Below are 25882 nucleotides of genomic sequence, written 5' to 3' on the forward strand. Positions count from 1 at the left end.
AGCATACACTCTGCTCATCACACACCTCTCTTTTCATGCCTGCTTTGGTGATGGAGAAAGCAGCTGAATTTATTTCCACAAACAGGAAAGAGGGAGGCCAGACAGAGAGAGGAGTGGGGGGTTCTTACTTCCCCACAGGAGCTTGTTGTTCACATCAGAGGAAAGACCAAACCCTCCATTTGCTCAGTTCCCTCCTCCGCTTTTCTTTAAGGAGCTATATTTCTAAGAATAATTCCCTCTAGTGAGTAGATGAAACTGTGAAATTCCACATTACTGGGTCATTTCACACATTAAAAATAATCTCCTGTCACATGGGGTATCAGGAATAGAGATTTGTTTTTCTTTTGCCTAAATTTTCCTTTCTGTCCTCCTATACCACTACTCTGTGTCTAACAGACTGAGCTTATTACTTTACAGAAATTAACGCAAAAACCAGAAGGGTTCTTCTTCCATCGATAGTGACCCACTTTACTGACAAAGCAGACAATCCCGTATGAAATGTCATTGTTGAGTCACTGAGAAATATGCCTTATGATGTGGTATTGCTTCATTAAGAAATTTGAAGTAGTGTGATTTACTTATATGAATTAAGTATATAGGTTTATTTGTAGTGGTGAAATTGCACCATAAGATGTTTGGGGGTAGAGCAAACCAACGTACAAACATGAGCAAGTTCAACATGTAATTCATGTGAAAAACAAAGGCTAAAATGTCTCAAAGAAACTCAACTTGTTCCATGTTTTTATTTCCAGCTGTAACTGACTACCTTCCCCTGTGTGTTTAGCCCTGAGGTGAGAAATACTCAGCCCCAGCATGAGGGGTTCTGGTTGTAGCCCACATGCTGTGTGGCAGGGAAGGTACCATCACACAGACAGTATGGGCTGTAACAAGAGATTCATGTAAATTATAGAGCTGATGCTCAGACTACCTGTCTCTATAGATCATGAAGCCCACTTGGCAGGACATCATAGCAACGGGATAGCTCCTTTCCCACTTTTCAGGGTTTTCAGATCACAAGAAACAAACAAAAAAAGTGTCACCCTCTATAACACTGTATCAATTTTCAAATTTTCCCTGGGAGCTGTGCGAGGATTCTCGTCTCCAGGGTAACCATGCTAAACTAAGCTGGTGTTCCTGCTTTTTATTGAGCCTTGGCTAGTTTTTTCCAAGCAGTTGCTGGTTAAAAGAGTAGCACTTTTTTCAAGCTTACTTGGACAAACAACCCTGCTCTTCTCAGGCTCTTAATGAATTCAGGATTTCCAAAAGTTATCTCCATGTACCCAAGATCTATCAAGAAAGATGCTCAAGTAAGTGAAGATGCTGAACACATACAGCATTCCTCCAGCCACTGGTCAGTAATTAGAGAAGGAGTGACTGACCTCCACCTTTACTTGAACCACCCTTTTCCAAGCAGACTTATAAAAACTGAGATCAGCCCTTCCAAGAAGGACTTGGGGGGTGCTGACCTAATTGTGGCCTTTCAGTACCTGAAGAGAGCCTACAAGAAAGGTAGAGAAGGTCTTTTTACAAGGGCATGTAGTGAGAGAATAAGGGGAAATGCATTCAAACTAAAAAAAGAATGTTTAGATTAGATAGCAGGAAAAGAATCTTTACTGTGAGGGTGGTGAGGCACTGAAACAAACTGTTTTTGAAACAGTTGTGGATGTCCCATGCTTGGAAGTGTTAAAGGCCAAGCTGGATGGAGCTCTGAGCAACCTGGTCTAGTGAAAGGTGTTCCTACCCATGGCAGGGGGTTTGAAACTAGACGATCTTTAAGGTCCCTTTCAAACCAAAACAGATTCTATGATTCCATAATTCTATAAAAATATACTTATACACAAATGTGCAGGCTTCTGTTACAAGCTGCTTTTATCCATGAAGGAGTTTCTGGATAAAATACAAAGAAGCGCTTGGATCAGGCACAGCATCTGAATGCTGTAAGCACTAGGCTACAGTCAGAATCCCCTCTTTTTTTGTTTTTTTTTCTGAACAGAAGCCATTTCTGTACTGTAGGTCTGCTTTGGTGCAGAGGCAGAAAAAACTATCCAAACCCAAAAGAGCCTGCAGCCTCTCTCATTCAGGAGGGCGGCTTTCAACTCAAAGCAGTATGAAAACTGAATCCATTGAGGGCAACAGCTCCAAACTGCTAAGAACAAACAGGAGGGTAAAGAGTCCACTGACAAATTTTAAGGAAGCAGACCCTTCCATGGGCCACTCCTAAGAGAATAATTTCTTCAGTCTAACAGAGATGCAGTGTTTGCTTCTAGTTCTGCAAATAGCTTTCCCCCCCCTTATTTTTTTTAAACTTAGAGATGCCAACACAAAGCAATGGACGGTGGGTTCCAAATATATAAAGTACACTGAGAATCTGTAAGTACAATCAAGTACTACATCATTGTGTGGTTACATTTTCATGTGCATATAATATAAATCTGGCAGCAGTCAAAATCAATATTAGGACCTGTATATGCAGTCCTGACATTTCAGACATACATTCTCTTTCATTTCTCTAAACCACCATTTTTAATGCCAAAACTTGCATTTTGTTTATTCCTAAAGCACCTATAATTGACTCTTTTTCAAAACATTGCTTATTTTAGAATCTCAGAAACTCTGACAGCTCTCAGACAAAGGAAATAAATATATAAATACGCTGCTAAATCACCCATGTCTGTAAAAATTTAATCAAAATATTACCTGACAAGAAATAGAATAATGATTTAGTGACTAAATCACTCAGTATAGTCTGTTCCAGTGCTGTGGCTTCAGAAGGTATCAATCCTTAGCAAATGGGAAGTATGAGATTCGGAAGTATGAGATTCAGAAGTCTGATGTACTTTAAATATTAAATAGTTGCTACAACACCAAGGGGGAATTTCATCCTATTGTCTGGGGTGCATCCCTCCAGAATGAAACCTTGCTTTGAAAAAACAACTCTGACAGGAAACCACTGGCTCCCAATGATGTCCTAGAACAAAGCATTTTCATAGCAAATTCAAAGGCACACAGTGAAAATTAATGGGAATCTATAAAAGATTTTTTAATTTGGGTATTTGCTTCTCTATAATACGTGTAATAGATCAAAACCACAAATATATTGCTGTCTTGGTGATCTACAATCCAACACAGGGCATGGAGAGGTTCCAGATGATGGCTTTTATCATCCAATATTCTCACACCACCCAAACTGCATCAGGCACTTGGGAAGCAGCAAGTACCATTCTAGTAGAGCTCTGCTGAAGCACTTAAAATTGTACCAGTGCAAATGCAGTATGCAGCCTGAATCACATCTTCTGTTTCAGATATGTGTTCTCAGGACTTTCTGGACAGTTGCACGTTTCTTGATCTGTTACACTAAGTGCTAGAAATTTGGCTGTGTTTCCTGAGTTTTATGTAGGACTTAAAGAAAAGGAGAGGAAGGTAAAAAAAAATTCCCATACTATCTAAGTTAGTAATTAGGTGCCAGCAAGCTAAGGCTGAGAAGAATCAACTTTTCAACTTTTGAAATTTCTTTTTCTTAGTAGAGTAGAATGCATATAAAAACAAACACTTCTTGTTGTTCCCAAACATTACCCTAGAATTGTTTTTTTAGTGAGAGAAAGAAACTTTCATGCTGTGTGTCTGTATCTTAAAATAATTTGGACATGAAATTAAAAACCACTATTTACTTATACATCCTTAGTTCAAACCTTCTTGGATGTTGTTATAGGAATGTGTGAGTGCTCTAAAACTGTATTGCACTTTTTTCCTACTTCTGAAGCATCTGGTGATAATTTACAGGTGAGAGATTGGGAAAGAAGGTACATTCAGTCATCTGCCTGAGGAATGCTGGAATTATGCTTTTGTGCTGGGCATAAAACACAGGTTTCCTTCAGTACTAGGACCAACAACAGAGATTGTTTTGGGCCTTAGTAATCAAGAGCCAAACCTCAGTATGGATCTGGGCAAAGGCATTAGAGCAGCTGGTGTGAAACACAGTCAATCTGCATTTAGATGAGATAGCTGTGGGACTGGCAGCAGCAAGTACCAAGTACCTTGGCCTAGGTACACTGCCCATGCATTTACCCTAATTTCCAGATAATATGCTGCAGCTACCAGTGAGTTCCAGGCTGATACCTCTAAATTATCATTGATAATTAACCAACATAAAGCTAGCAAGGAGTGCGCATCTGACCCGTTGTCATGCTTTTGGCTGCTGTATAGACAGAACTTTGTGTAGCTTAATCAGTGTGTATCCAAAGATGAGGGATGTCCTAAAACTTAATTTTTTGTGTGTGTTATTTATGTACCAAAGAATGCAGCTGTTGATGCTACCGAGTAATTTAATTTCATTGAGAGAAAGCTAGCCATGTGTCTGTCTGGTCTCACCAGCTTTGAATCTGTCCAGAGGTTCAGAAGACCTCTGGTGGCTAAAGTTTCTGTGCCCAGGAGCATGTTGTAATAATCAAGACAGTGAAAATCTGCCCTGTGTATTTTAAACGTGTGGAAAATCTATGCTTTATGTGTGTAGAAAGACAAAAAAGGCCAGTCCATTAGAAATGTGAGGTAACATGATTTTGTAAGCTATGCATATTTTCAATGACTCAAAGTCATTGAAATGACCCAAAGTCATTGATGCCTTGGATACAGGTAGAGTGGCAGTCAGGATGATCAGTATCACTTGTTGGATGTCACACTAATTCTGTATATCCAAAAAAATAAAAGTCCTAAAGAAATTACTAATTTGAAGTCTGCTCCAAACTTGTTGAAAGCCTTTTGATGAATATCAAGACTCCTTTATAAGCACCACAGAAGCATTCACAATCTATTTTTCCCAGATAAAGTATTTCAACTTTTAATGTTTATTTATTAACCTGTTAGCATATCAGAAGATGTATCAGATTTCTTCTCCATAAAAATATTCCATTGCTAAAGAGGACATGGGGTTTCCACATTATTGCATTCTATGAAAAGCATAAAAATTATAATTGCTGGAATTAAGGGCAAAACTAAAGAGCTAACCATAAAACACCATTCATTAGCGACACAAAGTGATGTTTTACATACCAGAATAACAGGGTCCTCTTGATACCACTGTTATCTCTTTCTGATGCTTGCAAGCAGCTCTCCTGAGGAAGCATTCATTTTGGTAAGTGTCTCCATTTGATCCACAAACTGGAATATAGTTTGTGTGACACTGAAAAAGAAATTATAAAGTAACTCAGTCATACAAAAATCGTATGATTAGTCTCAACTGCATATTAATATACAGGAAGATAGTTGTGTTACTAGCACTAGCTTATAACCCTTTTCACTAAAGGAAGATATGAAATATATTAGTTTTACAGTATTACTCTATGTATTCCTCTTGGATCACTGAAATAATAGTCCAGCTCCATATGGACTGAACATAGGAATTCAGTAGGAAAGATTAAAAGAACAAAATAACTATAGTGGGATTTTGTAATGGCTAGAGGGAATATGTCAAGCATCTAGAATTATTTGAAGGATAAACACTGAGGAAAGAGAAAACTTCTTCAAGATAATACAAGAAAGTATGACTAGGCACAGGGGGATGTAACTGAACAGAGGAAAATTTAAGAAGAACATTGCTTAAGGGCAGATTTGCTGACCTTTTTGGTCAGAACAGTTTTACAAAGAAGGTGGAAAATAATCTTACAAAGGAGGTGGAAAACAATCACCATTCTCATTAAATTCATGAACATCATGGGTCTTTTACTTGGTCAACAACTATAATAACACTTTTGTATTACTATGCTGAAAAATTTTAAGCTTAAAGTTAGTAGCATTTTATACATTTAATAAAAAGAAAGGTAGAAAGGAAAAATTATCATTCCGAATCGCTTTTGCAGAAGCTGCCTGTATTTTGCCATTTTCTTTCATTCTAAGAAAGATGTATTAGAAACCCCTTGTATGTACACTGTGCATTAAAATGCTGGGACCACCAATCTGCCTAATGTCTGAGACTGCTGCATAGCTTCCTGCTGAACTGGAGATCTGAACTCTGCTCCACTGTGTGGAAGAGGAGATATTGTTTGGGTGTGCAGTGGTAACTGTGATGTCAGACATACTTTGCACCTTCAAAACCCCAAGGCAAAAAGAACCCAACCAAAACCAAAAACCAAAAAAGCACTGATCAAATACACAGAGTATCCACCAAGTTTCTTAACCATATATGGTTACCATTTATGACTAAACTGGTATAGTTCAACCAGTGAAAGTGCATGCAGAAATAGCAACATTTCTTAAGCTATACTGCCCCAAGAGTTTCTCCTCCAAATTCCAAATGAGAGTCTCCCACATAATAGTTCCTTTGTGCTTTGACATACACAAAGCTCAAAATATTCAATTTTTAAAACATAATTTTGAAGGGTATTACCCTCCAATCCTTTGTCATCCTGCCATAGATGACCAACTGAGAATGAACTAAGCAGGTACGGACAGAAATAAATCATGCTGCCAGCTCTGAAAGTTATTTCTAACAGTTTTGTAACACTTTCCCATAGAGAGTAGCTCTCAGACACCCAACCACAGAGCTCAGTCACATCTCATACTGAACAGTCATTTCTAGGGAACAGTTAACAGGTGACTTCCCAAGGGAGACAATACTATCCAATAGATAATTCCCTGTTCAATCCTAAAGTAGCTGCGTGATGTTTTGAAGTTACAGGTTTCTGTCTTGAGGATAGAAAATGAAAGACAAAGTGATTCCTTTTTTACAATTTGGTAAATCTGTAGCCATTTGGTACTGTACGGCCAAGAGTTCTCATGCAAATGTCCTTCGGATTAGAGTTCTTTTCTTGTGAGGAAATCCTCTAATACCTCAAACGATCAAAAGAGAGAGCATCTTTTCATGGACAGGATGTGCTTTGGACAGTGGGCCATGGGAAAATCCATCCAGACTCCATCCAATGCTTTGAGATTGCTGAGTTCACAGCATCTGCATGGATTGTAAGGTTTCCTCACTATTTATATTCCTTTTCCTATTCTGTCTTATCAAAGCGGTGATGTTATAAAACTGTTTGTTGTCAAGTCTTTCTTACTGAGATTGAAAGAGAGTCCCATGATGTCTCTCTCAGCTCACCTCTCCCACCAGTTCATAACACACTCACTACGTGTTGATCAATTTTTCTTTCAGGTTTTGTAAAACTCATCCAAAATATGGCAAAAGACCTTCCCAGAAGTTTGGTGAACACGTGATAATTCCCCTTTATTTACAGTGGGGGGAGATAACAGTATCTTGCTTTCTGACTTGGCAAAAATGAGAAAGCCTTCAGAGAGGTTGCAGCCTGCAGAGCTCTTGCTGCCATGACATTATAGCTGTTTCAACGACAATGCTTAAATTTGCCGGCCAGTCATTACCAAACGGGTTCCTAGGAGTTAAAAATATGACTTCTTCAAGCTTCAGAAGACTAAACAGTTCAGAAATGCTGCAAGGCCAGGAATGCTGGCAGATAAATAGGAAGGAGTGGTAATGCCTGGAAAGCAACCAAAACCTCTATGCATTTTCCTCAGTCTGAGGGAAGTTTGTTCCAGCCTTGGCCCTAGTTCAGGGACGGCTGTGCATAGCTGTGCCCTTCTGCTCCCCAAGATGCACCTCTGTTGGGCAACCAGGGCTGCAACCTCACATCTAGTGGCATTTCCCCTCCATCAGAACACTCTCACCTGACCAGAACCTGGACTCCTGACCAACATAATTATACAACTGCATTTTTCTAAAAACTGCAGTTTTAAGAGCATAAGTAATGCCTTGCTGTTATCAGACCAGTGGCACATTTATCCACATGCAGTGGATGTGATATTCCAGCTGTGAGGAATAGGAAATGCACTTCAGGAAGAACAGGCTAACATTCCCACCTCTTCCTTTCAGTGACTCTTCAGCTGAACCACTGTACACCAATGAGTCTATTTCCTTTTCAAAACCTTGCAAGGTCAGGAAAAACACAGCTAGCTCTCAGTCTTGCATGTGAAGAACCTAACAGTTTGGGCTGAATGTTTGCTGCCTGGGATATTTTGGTGCTGCTAATAATTATAAGACAAATAATTAAGGTTGAGAGTTACACAAAGATTTCAAACTGCTGTGTCTGAAAAATAGAATACCTTCTCCTTTCCTTAGAGTATGGGATAGTTTTTTCAAGAAGTACAAGAAAACTTGCAAGTAGCTTAAAAACAATACTGGTTTTTAAAATGGGCTTTTCAAGACATAGTATCAGCTTATCACACTGGCTAGTTCTTTTTTTAAATCTTCATGACCTGGATATTAGGAAGCCATGAGATTTACTGCCTACAGAAAATAAAGTAAACCTTTGCTTAGCCTAGGGTTGTATTTCTTTTGTTTTTTTTTTTTCTTAATCACTGCTGAGCTTTGATTCTAGTATTTTTTGTAAATAAGTTAGACAGAGTGAAGGCTGATGAGAAAACCTATTCTCCTAAGAATTTTTTCTTTCTTTAAAAGACAGTTGGATCCCGTTGTTCTTTTGGAACAATGCCCCCAGCATAGGTGAACAGCACCACATCAAAAGCCAGCTCTGAAACACTGGAACCCCAAAACAGCACAAGATCACATACACATTGTTGCTATTCTGGTTCTCCTTGATTTATTATTTATTGGAAACAGAACACACAATTATTTTTAAAACACTGAAAGACAGTCCATGCCAGGGTTGGCTGATAACAGTACCAGCTCTACCAGTTTTACCTTAAGTCTCATACATAATATTTGATACATTTGTCCTGGCTATAAAGTGTAAAGTGAAAGAATTGCTGTGTTGTTTCTTTCCTAAAAAAAAGTTGGGGACAGGAAGGAAGGAAGGAAGGACTGCCATGATAGTTATAAAAACTGTAAACTAAAGGCCAAAAAACTGACAAAGCAAATAGAACTTTTATTTATTACTTTTTAAAAGTTCAGAAGACATTTTTATCAAAGTTCAATACTTCTTTTTCCTTGAGTGGGACTAACTCACTGTTCTAATTCATAAATTTTATGATCACTGGTGATCTTGTTATTATTTGATTTTCTAAATGCCTTAAGATCTTTCAGGGTTTTATGTGTCACATTTAGCCACCAGCAGAATATAGAAGAATCCTCCAAATACTGGGTATTAGAGAAGCAATTCGTAATAATATGGCATTTAACTTATAAAGCTTCATCTGATGTGTGTGACAATTCTGGGGCGCCCTGCTCCAAGCCACTTCCCTTACCACCTCGGGTCTTGGGGCAGGATGAGTCAAGGTGGGGAGGCAGGGAGCAAGTGACACCTGGTACTCCCCACCTCTGCTCATGCTGGTTGCGGGGCCATGGGTGCCTGGCGAGTGATGGTCCTCTGTTCTTTCCCACCTTGGTTTCTGCCACTGGCTGACTCACCAAAACTGGGTGGGAAACTAACACGAAGGAAGCTACACTCTCATCTTGCTCCCTGAGAACACCCTGGTGAAATACAGCCACAAGCCATCCCAGTCAGTGCCACTGAAAAAGGAGCTTACAGTTAGACTCCATAAGCCTGTTGCTGAGGGAAATGTTTAAAGCAGTGATTCTACAAATACTTCAATACGGCTCAAAGATTTGTCAGAAACGGCAAAACAAAAAGGTGAGTGGCCCTTACCTGGAACTGACACGCACATTTCACACCATCGCCCTCTTCCTTGCACACTCCTCCATATTTACAGGATGATTCATCACACACTCTTATGTCGGATTCCCTTACATTTAACTCTGCAAAAAAATTAGAAAAAGGAGACAGAAAAGAAACTGTAAGATGAGGGATTCTGAGGACTGCCTTGTCCTTAAATCTTCCGAGCCCCTGCTGCCTTACCCCCAACAGAAATTAAAGGGAAAAAGTCAGAGCTGTTCCCTGGGCTGCCCTGAATCAGCTCTGTGCTGCCCCTGGGCTCCTCCTCAGGGGCAGGTCCTGCTCCCCAGTGGCAGCTTCATCTGGTTAGCACAGTGGCTGTGGCTAAATGCTGTTTACCAATCAAACAGATACAGAGCAAGAATGGGCTTATACTGCCCAAATTCCCTTCCATGTCTCCCGTGACAGGGATGCCCCATTACAAAACCCTCACCACAGAAGCTGAGTCTAACAGGAGTCTTTACACAGGTTATAGCCCATGTTTCTCACCCACTACTTCTTTTTGCTTTACTCTCCACAAAGGTCCTGAGGAAGAAAAGCTAAACCATCAGAATTTCTCTGCTCGGTTTTCCAGTCTCTGCGAGACCCACACTGTTATCCTTCAGACTAAAAATAAACCAAAGTGTGTTTAAACTATTATAATTTGCTTGCACTGTAGGAGCCAGAGTAATGAACCAGAGATCTGTGTCTTAGCTGCAGCATAAAAATATGGAGCACAAATGCAGCTCCCGTCTCCATAAGCTTGCAGCAGAGGCACAGCTGGTAAGAGGGAAACCAAGGGGCTATACATACCAACTACACAGGCTCAAGCTCCAGTCTAAAGGCTGCCTAAATGGCTTCAAGCTTTTGTGGGCATCACAGTCCAAGGCTAGATTTAAAGTAGAATAAATATATTCTTTTAAAATAAGTATTTGATTTTAACTATATAAAGGAGAGAGAGCAAAAGAAGGTACCGGTAGGATAATGGAAGTGGTCAGTGTTATCCTAAATGTGACCTCATCAGGCTGTGTGGGAACAGTGCTGATACTATCAGTTCCAATGAAAAGGTGAAAATTACACCAAGGGCTTTAGAAAAAAACCCTGTTACTGTTAAATGTGCAGTGATATCCAAGGATATCACTCAAAGATGTCTGTGCTACAGCTCAAGTCAGAAACCTTCGAGACTCTATAGCAAGTATGATCCACTAAAGAGATTCATTGACAGTGGCATGATTTAAAATAATGCCTGTGACTTTCAATAAGCAAGCCCTATCCAGAAAACTGGCTTAAAGAAAGAACTGAACACCAGCCATTCAGAAATGGGGAAAGGTAGGTCAAAAGCAGAAGAAAATAATCCTCGCTGCCACTTAAAGAGTCTTAAACTGGCAATCACCCTCCTCCTCAGAGCAGTGTCAGCACTTTGGTATGACAGTGACAGACACCCTGGAAAACTGCTCCTATGTCTTTATGTAACATGATACACCCACACATATAGTCTTTATAAATACATAAACAATAATTACTGTAATAAATTTTACCATATGTCATATGCTTCTATATTTAATATAGCATTATTACATATTTTTTTCATAGCACTGAAGTTACAGGATTACAGCTCAATGCAAAGTCCAGTTATAATCCACGTATTTTTTTTCAACTGTGAGAATAAACTGAAAAACATATCAATTCTTTTTTCCCTATAGGTCCATCATTCCTAAAGGCATAAATGAGGAGGGCAATGTGTGTAACATTGGGCAGATAGGTAACCTGGTTGCCATCACAACCCTGTGTGTGTGATCTCTAATGTTATTCTTAATGTCACCGTTTATCAAGCATGACTGCTGCGTTGTAGGCACCAAGGTAATGTGATAGAACATCGCAGCTTTTCAATTTAATGTGTTCATAACTGGTTCCTGAAGGAAATGTGCCTTTCTTTCTCCTCGTGAAGATCTGTTCCAAAAAGATGAACAAACTAGCAAAATTAATTAAGGGGAAACGATTGTCATATCTGAAAGGGTCCACCTTTAGGTGATATCACATTTGAGAAAATGCCACTATAAAAAGGAGTAACCATACAGACAAATTACAGCATGAACAGCTTTCACAATTCTGTTTTTATCAGGTCAGGAAAATAATGAGATGCTGATTCCCCCTTCTCAACTCTCAGTGGAGATCGCTGGACTCAGTGCTTTGCAACATCCTACCCGGTACCCCCAATCAGCAGAAGAAACCCTTTGGCAACTCAGCTCCTGCTTGAATTCCTGAGGGTCTACAGTATGTCCAACTGCCTAAGCAATGTAGTGCAGACTTTTCCTCAATATCAGTGTCCCCTGGTGTGGAGAGGGCACACAAACCCCCAGGAAGGAGCCTCTTCACCACAATGGTGGGAAAGGCACCTCACTTTTCTGCAAAGGAGGGGAAAGACACAGTGGGGTCAGAAAGAGACCCCAGCTAGCAGTTCAGCATCAAGGCTGAACCAGAGATGAACTTGATCCTAACTTAGCTACTGCTATGACTTCAAAAGCCAATGAGAAAGGTAAAGATTTCAGAGCAAAACTATAAGAGAGGATGTGAAAATGGGGTGGAGAATAAGCCTTTGTGATCCTCTCTCACCCCAAAAAACCAAGGCTTTTGGTTTTGTTTTTTTAAAATTCCACAGGAGGAATTACGATGACAGAAAGCACACTGTTTTAATGGTTACTTCATTTTAGGAGTGGATTGTTTTTCTTTCCACATAAATCACAAATACTGATTAAAAGCTTTATGGCATGAAATGAATGCCGTTCAGGAAAGGTCATACAGAGACCAGGAGCCAGCATGATTTTCCAAAGTTGTACAAAAGACAAGATACCCTGGTGACTGGCACTTGAACATGACAGATGAACTTTATTCTATGGCAGGATGCCACCTAATCCCTTATTCTATTCAATGGAAAACTCCAGTACCAGCAAAATCAAACTCCAACATGTGCACAATTGCATCTGATGAAATCACAAGCACTGGGAAGTGTGGTGGCCATAATGACTTCCACATACAAAAATGAATAGATGTGGATGGATGCTAATAGAGTGAGGAGGAACTGCAGATATCTCGCATGTCTGAAATACACTCTCTTTTCAGTGGATTCCCCACAGACAGAGAATTAAGCGGAGTTTCTGAAATTATTTCCAGAAGAACGGAATCATTATCATTGTATGTGAGAACAAATCAATGAGAGGAGAAAGAACATGTAGCGAATGGTTTAGGGTAATTTCTTACATGTTTCTTTAATGCCTATCACAACTCATTTCCTAGACTTTTAGCAGATATAAATAAGAGAAAGTCTCAGTGTGATTCATTATGCACAGTGAGAATATGGTAGGTAGTAACCCATCAATTCCCAAGGGAAAATATAATTAGCGCAATTAAATCAGGCTTCCAAATTTATGATAAAATTAATGTCCAAAGACCTGAATGAAGTATTAAAAATGATTTGCTAGTATCTGTTCAGCCAATACACTTCCTGGTCGTGCAATGACTGAACGGCACAAATCAGCCTGCAAAGATCCACAGCAAGGTCTTTTAGGTTTGGGGTTTTTCCTCTTTTGAATAGAATTCATCCTATGATAATTTGATACATCATTAAAAATGAGGAAAGGTTTCTCTATTTTGACTCCTTTTGAGTCAAATAGCTCAATACAAGTAGCTGAAGACTGGCTTTTTCCCTGTGACCTCAAAGTGCATTGCTCTGAGGCTCTTGTTATAAACTAAATTACATGCGTCAAAATCATGAACCTGAAGGTGAAATCAAATTTGTAGCTTTAAGTATATCAAACATGTTGCTTCCATCTGGATACCTTGAGAATAAAGTAAAATCTAAGATGGGCATATGTGTTAACTTTGTTTTTCAAAACTCATGTTTCTCCTGTGGTTGGCAACAGTACACAGTAATGATGAATGGATATAAGGAACCAATAAATACCTTTCCCACATGAAAGTGAACATGTGAGTTTAGTAAGAGTGCTCCCAGCTTTGTCCCTTTTGAATATTGCAGCTGTGCCTGAGAAAAAAATCTGCATGCCTGCCTGCCTGTCTGTTCTCTCTTGCTATGGGTAAGACTCCAACCAGGAGACATGCCAGGACCCCTCAAGCCTTTTGCACTTGACTTATGGGTTTGGTAAAAGAGAGAATGCATTAGAGGGAAAAGGCAAGGCATCTCACTGCTGCTTTCCCATTCTCCAAACAGTTTCTTCTTTGTGAAGCCAAGTTTTAAATTAGGATGTCTGACCTCTCATAGATGTCATGTACAGACATATGCACACACACAGACCTGGGCAAGTTCATAAAGGGTCTGTGTATGTATGGCCAGTCTTCGCGAACGAAGATTTGGGAAAGGTCTTTACCCTTCGAGCCTGCGCAGTGGATTTTTTAGGTGAGACACAGTGTGCGCTGAACTGAGCCCACTCTTTAATCCTAAGGTTCATCTGCCAGGGTTGGACAGTGGCAGTGAGGTCCTCAGGACGTAGGTTTGTTTAGAGTGACCTTCTCTTAGATGGATGGCCTTACAGGGCTGACGAGCTCCATCTGCCTGGGGAAGATGGAGCCTGGGAATCGAACCCAGGCTGCAGTGGTGAGAGTGCTGCATCCTAACCACTAGACCACCAGGGGTCCCCAAAGAGTCTGTAACTATTGGTTAAAAGAACCCCCAAAATTGTAAGAACCGTTGAGTCGAGTCAACAGTGGCTTGGGAAAGGGCTCAGGAAAAATTATGTTGCAAAGGATATATTAGAGCCCACAAAGTCTACTGGAGCTAGTGGTGTTATGACTGGATGAGCTCTCAGGACCACAGAAGAGAGTCAGAGAATCAAAATCTGATGAGCAGAAAACCTATAATCTACACAGTTTTGGGAGTCAACCTGGTTTGGCTTTGGCAAATCATTGGCTTTTTTGGTTTTAGCAAATCGTTCTGGTTTTGACAAATTATTTATAAATGAATGGAAAACCAAATAGGGAAAAAAAAAAAAAAACACAAGAAAATCTTTCCCTTAAGGATTATAAAGGTGAGGTGCTCACAAGTACAGTAATAACCTGAGTCTTAAATCTAACTGTTGAATAAAGTTTCACCTGCCAGTCACACTCTCTGCCCCACAACAAGGATGACAGCCAGAGCCAGGCCTTTGCCCCCTTGGTTCCCAAGCTCAGTCTGCCCATTTCAATCATGAAGGTGAGTTCAAGTGGCATCACAAGTAAAGAAAGTCACTGCAAAATAGATTCTCCAGGGGAGTATTTTGGATACCTCTGCTCACCTCCAGCTGCCAGCCCAGACTAAAACAGCACAATTCTCCTGTAAATCCTACCAATCCCGTGCAGACATACAAGCATCCCAGCTGGTAGTGGCTTCAGTCACTTTAGATTTTTATCACCTAAAGTGACTTTGACATGGGTTCACACATTTAGCTCACATGCACACATCTAAACATAAACATTTACATCTGGATGTCTTAATCTGCAAGCTCAGCCCCATCCCACTGCTTTTCAAAGTGCATCCAGAACAGTCATTCCTGCAATAAGTCATGCAGATGCTTACAGAGCAGTTTCACCCAGGCTGTGGACAGGAGGCATGATTTTGGGAGTACCCATGTGTGATCTAGCTGTTCTGACACTAGATACGTGTTTTGAAGTGAGGCAGTGTAAGTTATTCCCCATTGCAGCAACTGGGTACAAATCTCTCAGAAAAACAGAAGTTACAGCGGTGTACAATAGAACTTGTTTCTATTTATTTTATTACAGGTCTTAAACTCTCAACTGTTCCTTCTCTACCAGTTTTCCTCTTTGGCCAATCTTTCTCTACAGCTGCTCCACTACCCTTTCAATGCTCACTTCAAAACATCAGAACAACATTCAAGAAACACGCTTTTGCTTTGAAAATTGAATTAAGAAGTATAAGGGAAAAAAATATCTCTGAACTAGGTGGGTTCTTTTGTAAAGCCACTGAAGAAGTAAGGATCAAGCCCAGACTCTGAAAAGCAGTGTTTCCCTTACCGGCATTACACTACCCCAAGAGTGAGATTAGCTAAGAATATTTTTTTTTTCTAGAGATTTTGCGGCTTCTTTTAAGACATTGAAGCCACATGCACAGCAGAAACGTGGACAGGGACACAGATTCAGGGACACACATACACACGCCTCAGTTCTTTGCAGGAGACGAGATGTAAAGGTTGTTGAATGGTGGACATAGAAGAGTTCTTTTATCTTCTCCAGCTTCAGACTGCCACATCCACCAGCACAAACCTGACATCTCTTACTACAACTTTTGTGTTCTGTTTCTGCAGCAAAAAGCAAAACTAGGAGCCAAACTCACCTAACATACACCAAATATTAAAGGTGAAGTGTTCTTCCACCTGCTTTCTGCCTGTGTGGTGAAGCTGGTTTATTTTAAAACAAGGCAGCATGGACAGCTCAGATGTGTACATGTACACAAACTGTGCTGGGGGAAAGGAAGCCCCCAGGCCTTGCAACATTTTCTTTGACATCTGTCACTGACACCAATACAAGAAAACACTGAATATTTAGTCCTGCTTTTTCTCAGTGTCATGGTCATAAGGTGTTTCCCTGAAATAAAACTTATCCTAGTAGAAAGTGAGTGAGCAGCCACTGCTACCTGTCCCTTGGTCAAGGAGGACAGAATCATAGAATCAGTGCTGGAGCAGGTCCAGAGAAGAGCAATGAGGCTGGTGAAGGGACTCAAACACAAATTCTATGAGGAGAGGCTGAGGGAGCTGGGGTTGTTTAGACTGGAGAAGAGGAGGCTCAGGGCAGACCTCATCACTCTCTACAACTACCTGAAAGGAGGCTGTAGCCAGGTGGGCGTTGGTCTCCTCTCCCAGGCAACCAGAAGCAGGACAAGAGGGCATGGTCTTAAGCTCTGCCAGGGGAAGTTTAGGTTGGACATTAGGAAGAAATTTTTTACAGAGAGAGTAATCAGACATTGGAATGGGCTGCCCAGGGAGGTGATGGATTCACCATCCTTGGAGATTTTTAAGATGAGACTGGATGTGCCATAGTCTAGTAACCACAGCAATGTTGGGTCAAGGGTTGGACTTGATGATCTCAGAGGTCTTTTCCAACCTGGGAGTATGATTCTATGATCACAGAATATCCTGAGTTGGAAGGGACCCACAAGGATCATCCAAGTCCAACTCCTGGCCCTGCACAAGACCATCCCCAAGAGTCACACCATGTGCCTGAGAGCATTGTCCAAATGCTTCTTGAACTCAAGACTGGCTTGGTGCTGTGACCACTTCCCTGGGGAGACTGTTCCAGTGCCCAACCATCCTCTGGGTGAAGAACCATTTCCTAATATCTAGGAAAGGTAGATATTAGGAAATACACCTTAGAAATACCTAAGCCTCCCCTGACACAGCTTCATGCCATTCTATCGGGTCCTTTCACTAGTCACCGCAGAGAAAAGATCAGTGCCTGCCCCTCTGCTTCCCCTCATGAAGAAGCTGTAGATGACAATGAGGTCTCCCCTCAGTCTCCTTTCCCCCAGGCTGAACAAGCCAAGTGACCTCAGCTGCTCCTTGTATGGTTTTCCCTCTAGACCCTTCACCATCTTCTTTGCCTTCCTTTGGATGGATGCCTGGCTTTAGAACTGCAACCAAAGGAGCAAGTGTTGTTCCTTGCTTCATGTGTTAAAGAACAAGGTATTACTAAAATGCAGTGCCTTCAGAACCCCGATCTTCCCCAACAAATATGTGTCATTGGCAAAACCTGAGATTACCATTTATTTGGTAACTAATAAACAATTTCTACATTAGGGTTTCCAGAGCATTTTACTATCCCCATGTTTCAGCAGTTGTGGATTATGTAAATCACAATAATTTGCATTGTAGAGCTTATGTCTGCTGAATTTCTTCTCAGAAATTGTCAGAGGTTATGGGTGAAGAAAAAGAGAGCAGACGAGCCCCTCAGACAAAATTAGCAATTACTTGTCCACATAAATAATACTTTCTTGTGTCAGGCAAGGCAAAGTAAGACAGAATGGATCATACTATACTGTTCATATGAAAAATTATGTTTTTCAGAAAAGAAAACAAACAGTAAGACCAACTACTGGAAAATAATTAAGGGAGAAAGAGGATGCCATTCAGACACTGTACATCCCCTTTGAAGATGGCTGTTGTCACTGATTTCAGGTTTAGAAAAAAAAATATATAGGAAATTTAGAATGTGGAGAGTGGAAAAAGAAGAACAAGGAAAAGAGCTTTAAAAAAAAAAAACAACAATCAGAGAAGAAAAAGAGGAAAATGAAAATATGTAGCACAGGACAATCTAAAAGAAATGTAAGTTTTAAATAATCAAAACAGTTAAAAGTCAGTTATATGGAAAAAAAGAAACAAAATTATTAAAATTAATTTACCCTAGAAAAACATAGACAACTATAATCTAACGGAATTAAGATACTCCCAGACATTTTTTTTAATTGGTCAATTAATGGATGCCTTGGGTGACTGATGGCAAATCTGCTGTTTTCAAAACAACCTTAAGCAGTATTACAGGGCTAGCAAAACCCGTTTTGCTGTGTCTCAATGCAATATTTAATGCTCAGTTGTGCAGAAATAAGAAAAAAAGCTGTGCTTTGGCTCTTGAGAATGCTATCTGAGTGAATAAAGTTTGAAATATTTCTCTAAAGCTACTATTACAAGACTGCATTAGCTCTTGATTGCTTAAGTGCTGTCCAATATATCTAGGATGATTATACTCTTACATTTCTAATCACTACAGTCTCCTTTTAGAACAGAGGAAAACTGAACGCATACATGCTGCTAAAGGAATTAGTATTCTTGCACACAATAGGAAACCACAGCAAATTTTAACAACTAGCACTCACACAGCAAGGTAGCAAGCAAGACTGGCTTCAAACCCGAGAGTCTCCCACACTGCAATATTCACATTACTAGTGTGCCTCAGACTAACTCTATTCAGTGTGAGAAAAGTAAGGAAAGTGTCACAGTGACAAATGTTTGTATGACAGTTCCGTCAAAATATTGGATGCAGCCGATGGTGCATTTCTGTTTCCATCAAGGAAAAAAGAAGTATTTGCAGAGAAAGTTAAGGCACTCTTTTTCTTATATTAAAAGTTTTGACAATATTTCAGAAATTCTGTATAATCTGTAGGTGAATATTTCATCAAATGGTACAAATCGACAAGCTGTGGAGTTGGAGACAGGGAAAGATGCAGAAGCAACCTGGAATGATTTTCTCTCTCTTAAATACTTTTGTATCAAGGTCAGGCAATACAGCAATCTCGCCTTCAGGACATGAGTCTGATGCGCTTCTCCATCAGCAGCTATCCAGGCCACCGATTTCAAAACTTGCTTATAAAGCAGAATATGTCTTACTACAAAAAATTACTGAATGTGATTATGGAAGGCCATTATAAAAAAGTTAGCAAGTCATGGCATATTTTTACATAAAATTAAAATAAAATATTAGAAAAGAAACATGCTCGTATAGCATATTTATAGTAAGATTTATTATAACATATATTATCAATCTTTTGTTTCTAAGGAAACCAAGGCTGCGCAGGAGCAGCAACTGTCCAAACATGTCTCCATTGGTTTGTTCCAATAACTTTTGCACTCATTGGGAAATTCCAGCCAAATCTGACAGTTATAGAGGCCTGAGACAATGAGTTTCCTACAAGTTCATGGAAAATCAGTGGTTGCTTAGAGAAATAGGATCCAACGTCATTGTCAATTGGAGGAATTGAGGGCACACACATTGGGAAAAGGCTCATGTGACAAGACCACAAATGCATGTGATGTGTTTCTTTTCACAAACACATGCAAATAAGTAGCATTGGCTGTTTTCCACTCATGGAACTGTTATGGTCCTTGCATATTGGAAAATTAACCTTGGATCATGTAAACACATGGACTTTTAGGATACTGGATAACTTGTGCTGCTGAATGCTAATGCATATACAAATGGATGTATTCTGGTAGGTAAACCTCAAAAATAGTGCTCTTACACTTTGCCATCCTTTTTCAACTAGTGGGACTCCTAGGAAATTTTTAATTTGCATAAATTATACTGTTAATTCCTGTCAACTGTGTAGCATGTGCAATTACAGTCAGTGAGAAAACGTTATTTGTCCTTGTTCCCTTAATGTTCCCTTGCTCTCTTGCTCTGTCTCTCAGTCTGCAGAGTAGATGGCCAAATAACAAAAATATTTCCAAGAAACTTGCTAAGGGTCTTATATCTCTCCTCTCTCCTGTTCCTCAGGTTGCTTTCTAGAATCATTGCCCTGTGTAAGAACACAGCAGGCAAGCATAGTGCTCCCATAGAAGCTATAGCTTTGGCTAATGAATTCTTGCCCAGAAGAAATCTTTCTATGCCAGTTACAAAGCAAGGTGAACTCCTCAGTCTTGTTCATAAAGTAAATCTGACTGTTACTTCCCTAAGCCTGTAGAGGAATGGCAAGCTGATCAAACACTGAAACAACAGAGCTCTCATTTATACTCCTGAAGAACCCGAAGACTGAAGCAAAGTAAAATGGCAATAACAACAGACACTAAAGGAACTAATTAGCTTCTATAAACATTGCAGGGAATTTCTTCTTTGTTTTGTAGGTGACATACTTAACAACTTGATTCTAAATTGCAAAATAATATTGGTCAAATTCTGATCCCATTCCTGGCACAAAACTTGAAGGCATGTAGTCTAGGGACCAGCTTGCCAGACTAAGAGGTGGAATTGAGGTGTCATGCTCTCTATTGTCATCAAGTCTCCAGAACTACAGTATTTGCTTACAGGCGGGGGATAGATGGATAACGGATCTACCTCACCATGGTGCTAAAACGTGAGCTCCTCCTGTTGTCTGTTCCTCACTCTCATTTCTTCTAGAGCAGAAGAGAAACAAGCCCTGGTGTGAACAGTGCTATGACGAAGAGAAGACGCAGCCTTTCTATAACCATGTCAGTCATCTCCCCTCTCTGATCATCGCCCTCAGAGCTCTGGGCTGCAGTCAGAAAACAGAGCCTTTGTCTTTGTGAGCAATCATCAGGGAAGCGGTAAGAGTGTCTGATAACAAGTCAGTAGAAGCCTGAGCACATCCAAAGTGTGCCCATTTACCACAGAGTCCACATATTTTCTTCACTCTCAAGATCATGCCAACATCTGCTTGACTTTAATGCTCTGGAAGTCCTAGCATAGAGAGACTTAGTTTCTGTATGTGGATTTACACTTTCCTCTAAGGAAAGTTACAGAAGTTGTTTGAGTTCTTGATGTTCGTTTTACCTCATTTTAAAGACATCTGGGAGGACTGGGAAATCAAAGCCAACTATAATTACTCATCAACCTTACCACTTTCCGCTATTCTTGTGGTTTCAGTGTCAGAGAAATGTTTAAAGAGCAGATGAGTCTTGATCCTCACAAGCTCCACCTGCAAGCATGTTCACAGCTGTGGAACAGCCTCCCAGGTTGTCAGCTAATACGCATAGGGATGAGCTGACCTTCTGGGAGTCATTTTCTGGTGACTTATTTCAAAAACTTTAAAATAAATTCAATAATGATTTTTTAAAAAAAAAAAAAATTTCCCAAGGATAATGGAAAACACTTAAGAGGAAACTGCTAGGCTTTCATGGATAAAGCAACACAGCACTTACACAGATTACACAGCATCATTCAGGTTATTACACATGCTCTGCTTATTACACAGATAATAAATGAGTGCCAGAAATTGTATGTTTCATGGGGAAAAAAAAGAGAAATATTTAAAAAATGCAAAATAAACATATATATACACACATTCTAAACCCTGTATTTTCAGTAAAAAAATTTTCAATGTTCAGTATTGGTTCCTATGCTACTGTCCTTCCCTTCCACTTTTCCATTTATCACAACTTTTTTTTTAAGAATCAACAAGACCGAAGAAAAAGAAAACTATCTGGACTGTGAAGTCCTTGTATTTCTCAGCTATGAACCGAAGAAAAACAGGTGCCTTTTGGTGAATTTTGTAGAAAACAGCTCTATTTGAAATGGTGTTTTGCCACTTGGCATACATAATTTGAGGCTCCAAACCATAAATGCCTGGGCAGAGACCTAACCTTGAGCATCTGCGATATCTAAATAAGCTAAATGGAACTGATCATGTGCAAGACAAAGAAAGCCTTTAAGTGCTTCTAGGATCAAGGACACAAGCAATTTTTGAGGACCTGATTTCTATGCAAATAATAATTAACTTGACTAGGGCTTCCATCTATTGGTTAAAAATGTGCAGAAATACAGAGTGAAAAAATATTTTAAACCACTGTTTATTCCTCAGTTTTTAAACTTTCCCTTAAAAGCAGCAGAATATATCTGACAAAGAGTTGTCAGATAGTGTATTAATCTAACTCTTAATTATTCACTCTCTACAGGAAAAATGCTGCAGTCTGCAAGATGATTTGATAGCAGAAATCTAAAATGTGGCTTCAAATAGCTTAAATTTTAAATATTACTCATAGGTCCCAGTCACTGTCATTAACAGCTATGTGAAATATCGTAATTCCTAGCAGCTGCAGCAAAGATCAGATCCTCCTTCTAAAAGACATGGATGAGAACCAGTCCATTACCTACAGCATAAGCACAGAAGTCATACAAAATCTGATAAAAATTAGATAATATTGTGTTCATTTCAGTGGATATACATGAGGAAGAAAAGTATGTACAGAAAGAATGATTTATCCAAGGCTACAACACAAGGCCAAGGCAGGATACCACAAAAGAACTTGTCCCTCTCCAATTGTTTTGCTACAAGGTCATCTTTTATCATTCTCATCACCTTCCCTTTAATAGAAATATCTTCAATACCACAGCTAGGAAATCATTATAGTCACCAAAAAATGGATCAGACACAAAATGATTTAGGGAGTACATGTCAATCACTTTAAAATGTGAGAGAAAAAATTAATACTAACTCACTAAGGCTACTAATGCTAACTAAAGAGTTATGTTGATGTATTAATGCAGCTTGCAGGACTCATTTGCTGTATTCAAATAACTGATAATCACTGCTCAGAATTCAAACCGTGCTGCTCTGATAGGGTCTAATGCAGACAGTGCCGTGCAAACCCAGAAACATGTCTCATAGCCCCACTGGGGAAAACTCTTGTTTGTTCAGGAACACAACATTGTAGGGGATTGGCTCTTGAGCAGCAATACATGAAAAAATGGAGGAGCCTGAATACACTTTTGGGATGCGCTTTGTCTTAGGGAAGGTAGGACAGAGTGGCAAAGACCAATAAGAGGATAAGATAGTAAGGCTTGAATCAAATATAGATAATATTTTTCAGAAAGGACACTGTCTTTGCGAGGGTCTGAGGAAATGGATCTTTGCTTGCAGCTCCCATCTGTGTGGTCTCCTCTCATAGAGCAGTCAGTGTCCCTGTGCACCCAAGACCAGTTTTCTAATGGAGACACCTCATCTCACATCCTCTTTCTTTCCAGTCACCTGAGATTTTCAGGAGCTGATCCATTCCTCAGATAAACTCTAAGAGAAACTGCTCCTGCAAGTCTCAACTATGAGTGTAGCTGAAGGCTGACTGAACATAGGGAGAAACCTGCTGCATCCAGAGAATCCAACTGACACTTTCCAAAACTGCCAGTAAGTCACCTGTCATCTGAAGATGATGGGGGTAACAAAGATTTAGAACTCCTTGCAAGGTATGAAAATTGTAAACCTGTCATACATCTTATTTCTAAGTTTGCAAAAGTGGAAACTTAGACACAAATGTCTGAAAAAACCCCAGTAAATTTCAAGTCTGCATAACCTCCACACTAGAGGGACTAGAGATCGAACTTGACAGATTGTGGTCATGGGATAGGAAAATCCTCATTGCAGAACCAAATTTCAAATCTAATTCAAGATAGTAGTGCCTGACATTCATTTTCTATCTGGAAGAATCTGACTTGCCTTCACCAGAGAAAATCAGCAAAGCATTTCCCATGCCACAAGTACCCATTCAGAGCTACTTGTGAAAACTGTTCTGGCAGCTCTGCAGAGGTGGGCCATCATCCTCATCTGAATAACTAAGCGGATAGATGGGTTGAACACTTGGTGAGGGATTCAACATTACAAGTGCCTGTCTGCACTAGCAATAGAGACCGACAAAGCTGAGGCAAAGAAAAACTTACAGAAAACAGTCTTCTTGCAATGATAATGATTATGAATGTTTTCCATAATCTCGGTCAAGCTCTTTGAGCAAGATCTCCACTGACGCTGCTGATCGATTCTTTCTATACAGGATTACTGAAGGGCCTGTGAAAACAAATAACTGGAAACATCTTCCCTCCAATTCCCTAATGCTGTTCACAACAGTTTCATATAAACACAACCTTACTTGTAATCAGGTGAGGGAAATCAGTGGGGCCTCATGGCCATCTCTTACATATTATATTCTGCTTCCAGCAGCTGTAAATTCAACACTTCGCTAGGCATTAAATTTACTCTTAAGAAACATTTTCCAAGAAAGGTGACAGAGTTATTGCACTGTTGCAGCTGTGGAGACAGATGGCAGTATGCCAAAACTCCAACAAAATTTTAAATTAGAAATTTGACCATCTGCTATAGGTGGAGAAAAAAGGTTTTTATGCTCAGGCTCCTCCCTTAGTTTTGCAATTTCCCTGGTACTTAAATGAACGATCTGGTGTGCAACAGATGCCATATGCTTTCCAACAATTTCTCATTTGCACCTGATAAGCACTGGAATGCCTTAAATATTCAAGAGAACCAGGAATTACTTCTTAAATTGCATTATGCTCTGCTATTACTCAGCCTATGACAAAGCAGGGTAGTATTTCGCAAAAACTCCCACTTACTTTGGGAGACCCCCAATAATAAAATCTGTTTAGGTTTACTTACTTGTTACTTGAAACAGGAGCAACAAGAACACAACGTTTTTTACCACCTGTATCCTAACTAGCTCTTCAATCAACGGTTATAGCTGGTGTATCTTTAAACATCAGGTAAACTTCTTAACAGCTTCTTTGAGATGTATGAAAAAAATGGAAGGAGCAGTCTCTTCAGATAGGAAATCATATTTTTGGTGTCTGACCCTCATGTAAGAATGCTGTGAAATTCTCAATAAATACAGAACTGGAAACTTCTTAATGCCTACATGCATTGACTATATTGCTTTTATAAAATTCTAAATCACAGCCTACAAGAATGGTAGACAAGTATGAAAATGGACCTAAGGTATCACATTATATATTCACAGATGGAAAAACATGCAATGCATTGAAAAAGAGATGAATACAGCAGGTCCTCACACTAAAATGTAGACTCCAGTAGCTCATTTAATTAATAGTGAATATGAACACTTGAAGCAAACTGCTTAAGTGTATATTCTAATACTGAATTTTAATTGTATATACCATTATAATCCCCCATGCGTTATTCAAATGATTGTTCTTGTTTCTATTTTTGCTATATGAAGTGGGGGGAAGTACAAAGCCCCTGAATACATCTAGAGCCATGTATTACTCAGTAGCTACTTCAAAGGCCAGTTCCACTTGTCAATATGAAATTTTAAAAAAAAAAAGGATTTTCACTGATTCTCGCAACAGACTTTATAGGGGATATTTCCACAGTCCATGGGCTACCTCTTTCTTTCCTCTGTTTCTGTCTGCACAATGTTCTACTAAATATGTTTGGGGCTTCTGCGTCCATTAAACGCACATCTTTAAAGCAGCGTGGCTCAAAGGGCCCCATGAACTGGTTGAAAGAGCTCCCTTCTACAATCCAGAATGGCACCAGAGACACTCTAATAGTGTTTAAATCCCACACACCATGTCTGCACCCTACCTTGGCCCCTTGTGCACAGAACAAAGACATTTGCAATATTGACTGTGTTGGAACAGTGTTTTTTTCTAGAATGCTCTTTGCAATCTGAAGACATAGATGACATACCTTTAGAATACTAAAAAGTCACGAAAACTATTATAAACAGGTTGGATTGTTTAGGGACAGAGAAATCACATTTCCATAGCAGTGACCTTTTAGGATTATTACACAGAAATGCCAAGGAGACTTAGCCAAGTCTTATTTTTAGTATTTTTTAGTATATTTTAGTAGCTTTTGTAAAGAATCATACCTGATATTGATGGGTAATTATGCAGTCACTTTTTCAACTTTCTACTCCTGTTAGGTTTTTGTCACCATGTACAGGTTTCTCATAAAAACTGATTTGAGGCTAATCTCTGGGTGATTTGGTGACTGTGGAAAAACATTCTGTCTACATGAGGCT

The 25882-nt window shown here is 39.6% G+C and overlaps 1 protein-coding gene across 1 annotated transcript in view; it reads right to left on the reverse strand.

Moving 5' to 3' along the window:
* TMEFF1 (transmembrane protein with EGF like and two follistatin like domains 1) overlaps positions 1 to 25882 on the reverse strand; it is a 117983-nt gene that overhangs the window by 39060 nt on the left and 53041 nt on the right. The window contains exons 2-3 of the mRNA XM_027644069.1: positions 9603 to 9712; positions 5047 to 5176 (exon numbers count right to left, since the gene is read on the reverse strand). Coding sequence (XP_027499870.1) covers positions 5047 to 5176; positions 9603 to 9712 — 240 coding nt within the window. The remainder of the gene's footprint in view (positions 1 to 5046; positions 5177 to 9602; positions 9713 to 25882) is intronic.

Source organism: Corapipo altera, unplaced genomic scaffold (genome assembly GCF_003945725.1).
Source record: "Corapipo altera isolate COAL_440 unplaced genomic scaffold, ASM394572v1 24b, whole genome shotgun sequence".
Lineage (NCBI taxonomy): Eukaryota > Metazoa > Chordata > Aves > Passeriformes > Pipridae > Corapipo > Corapipo altera.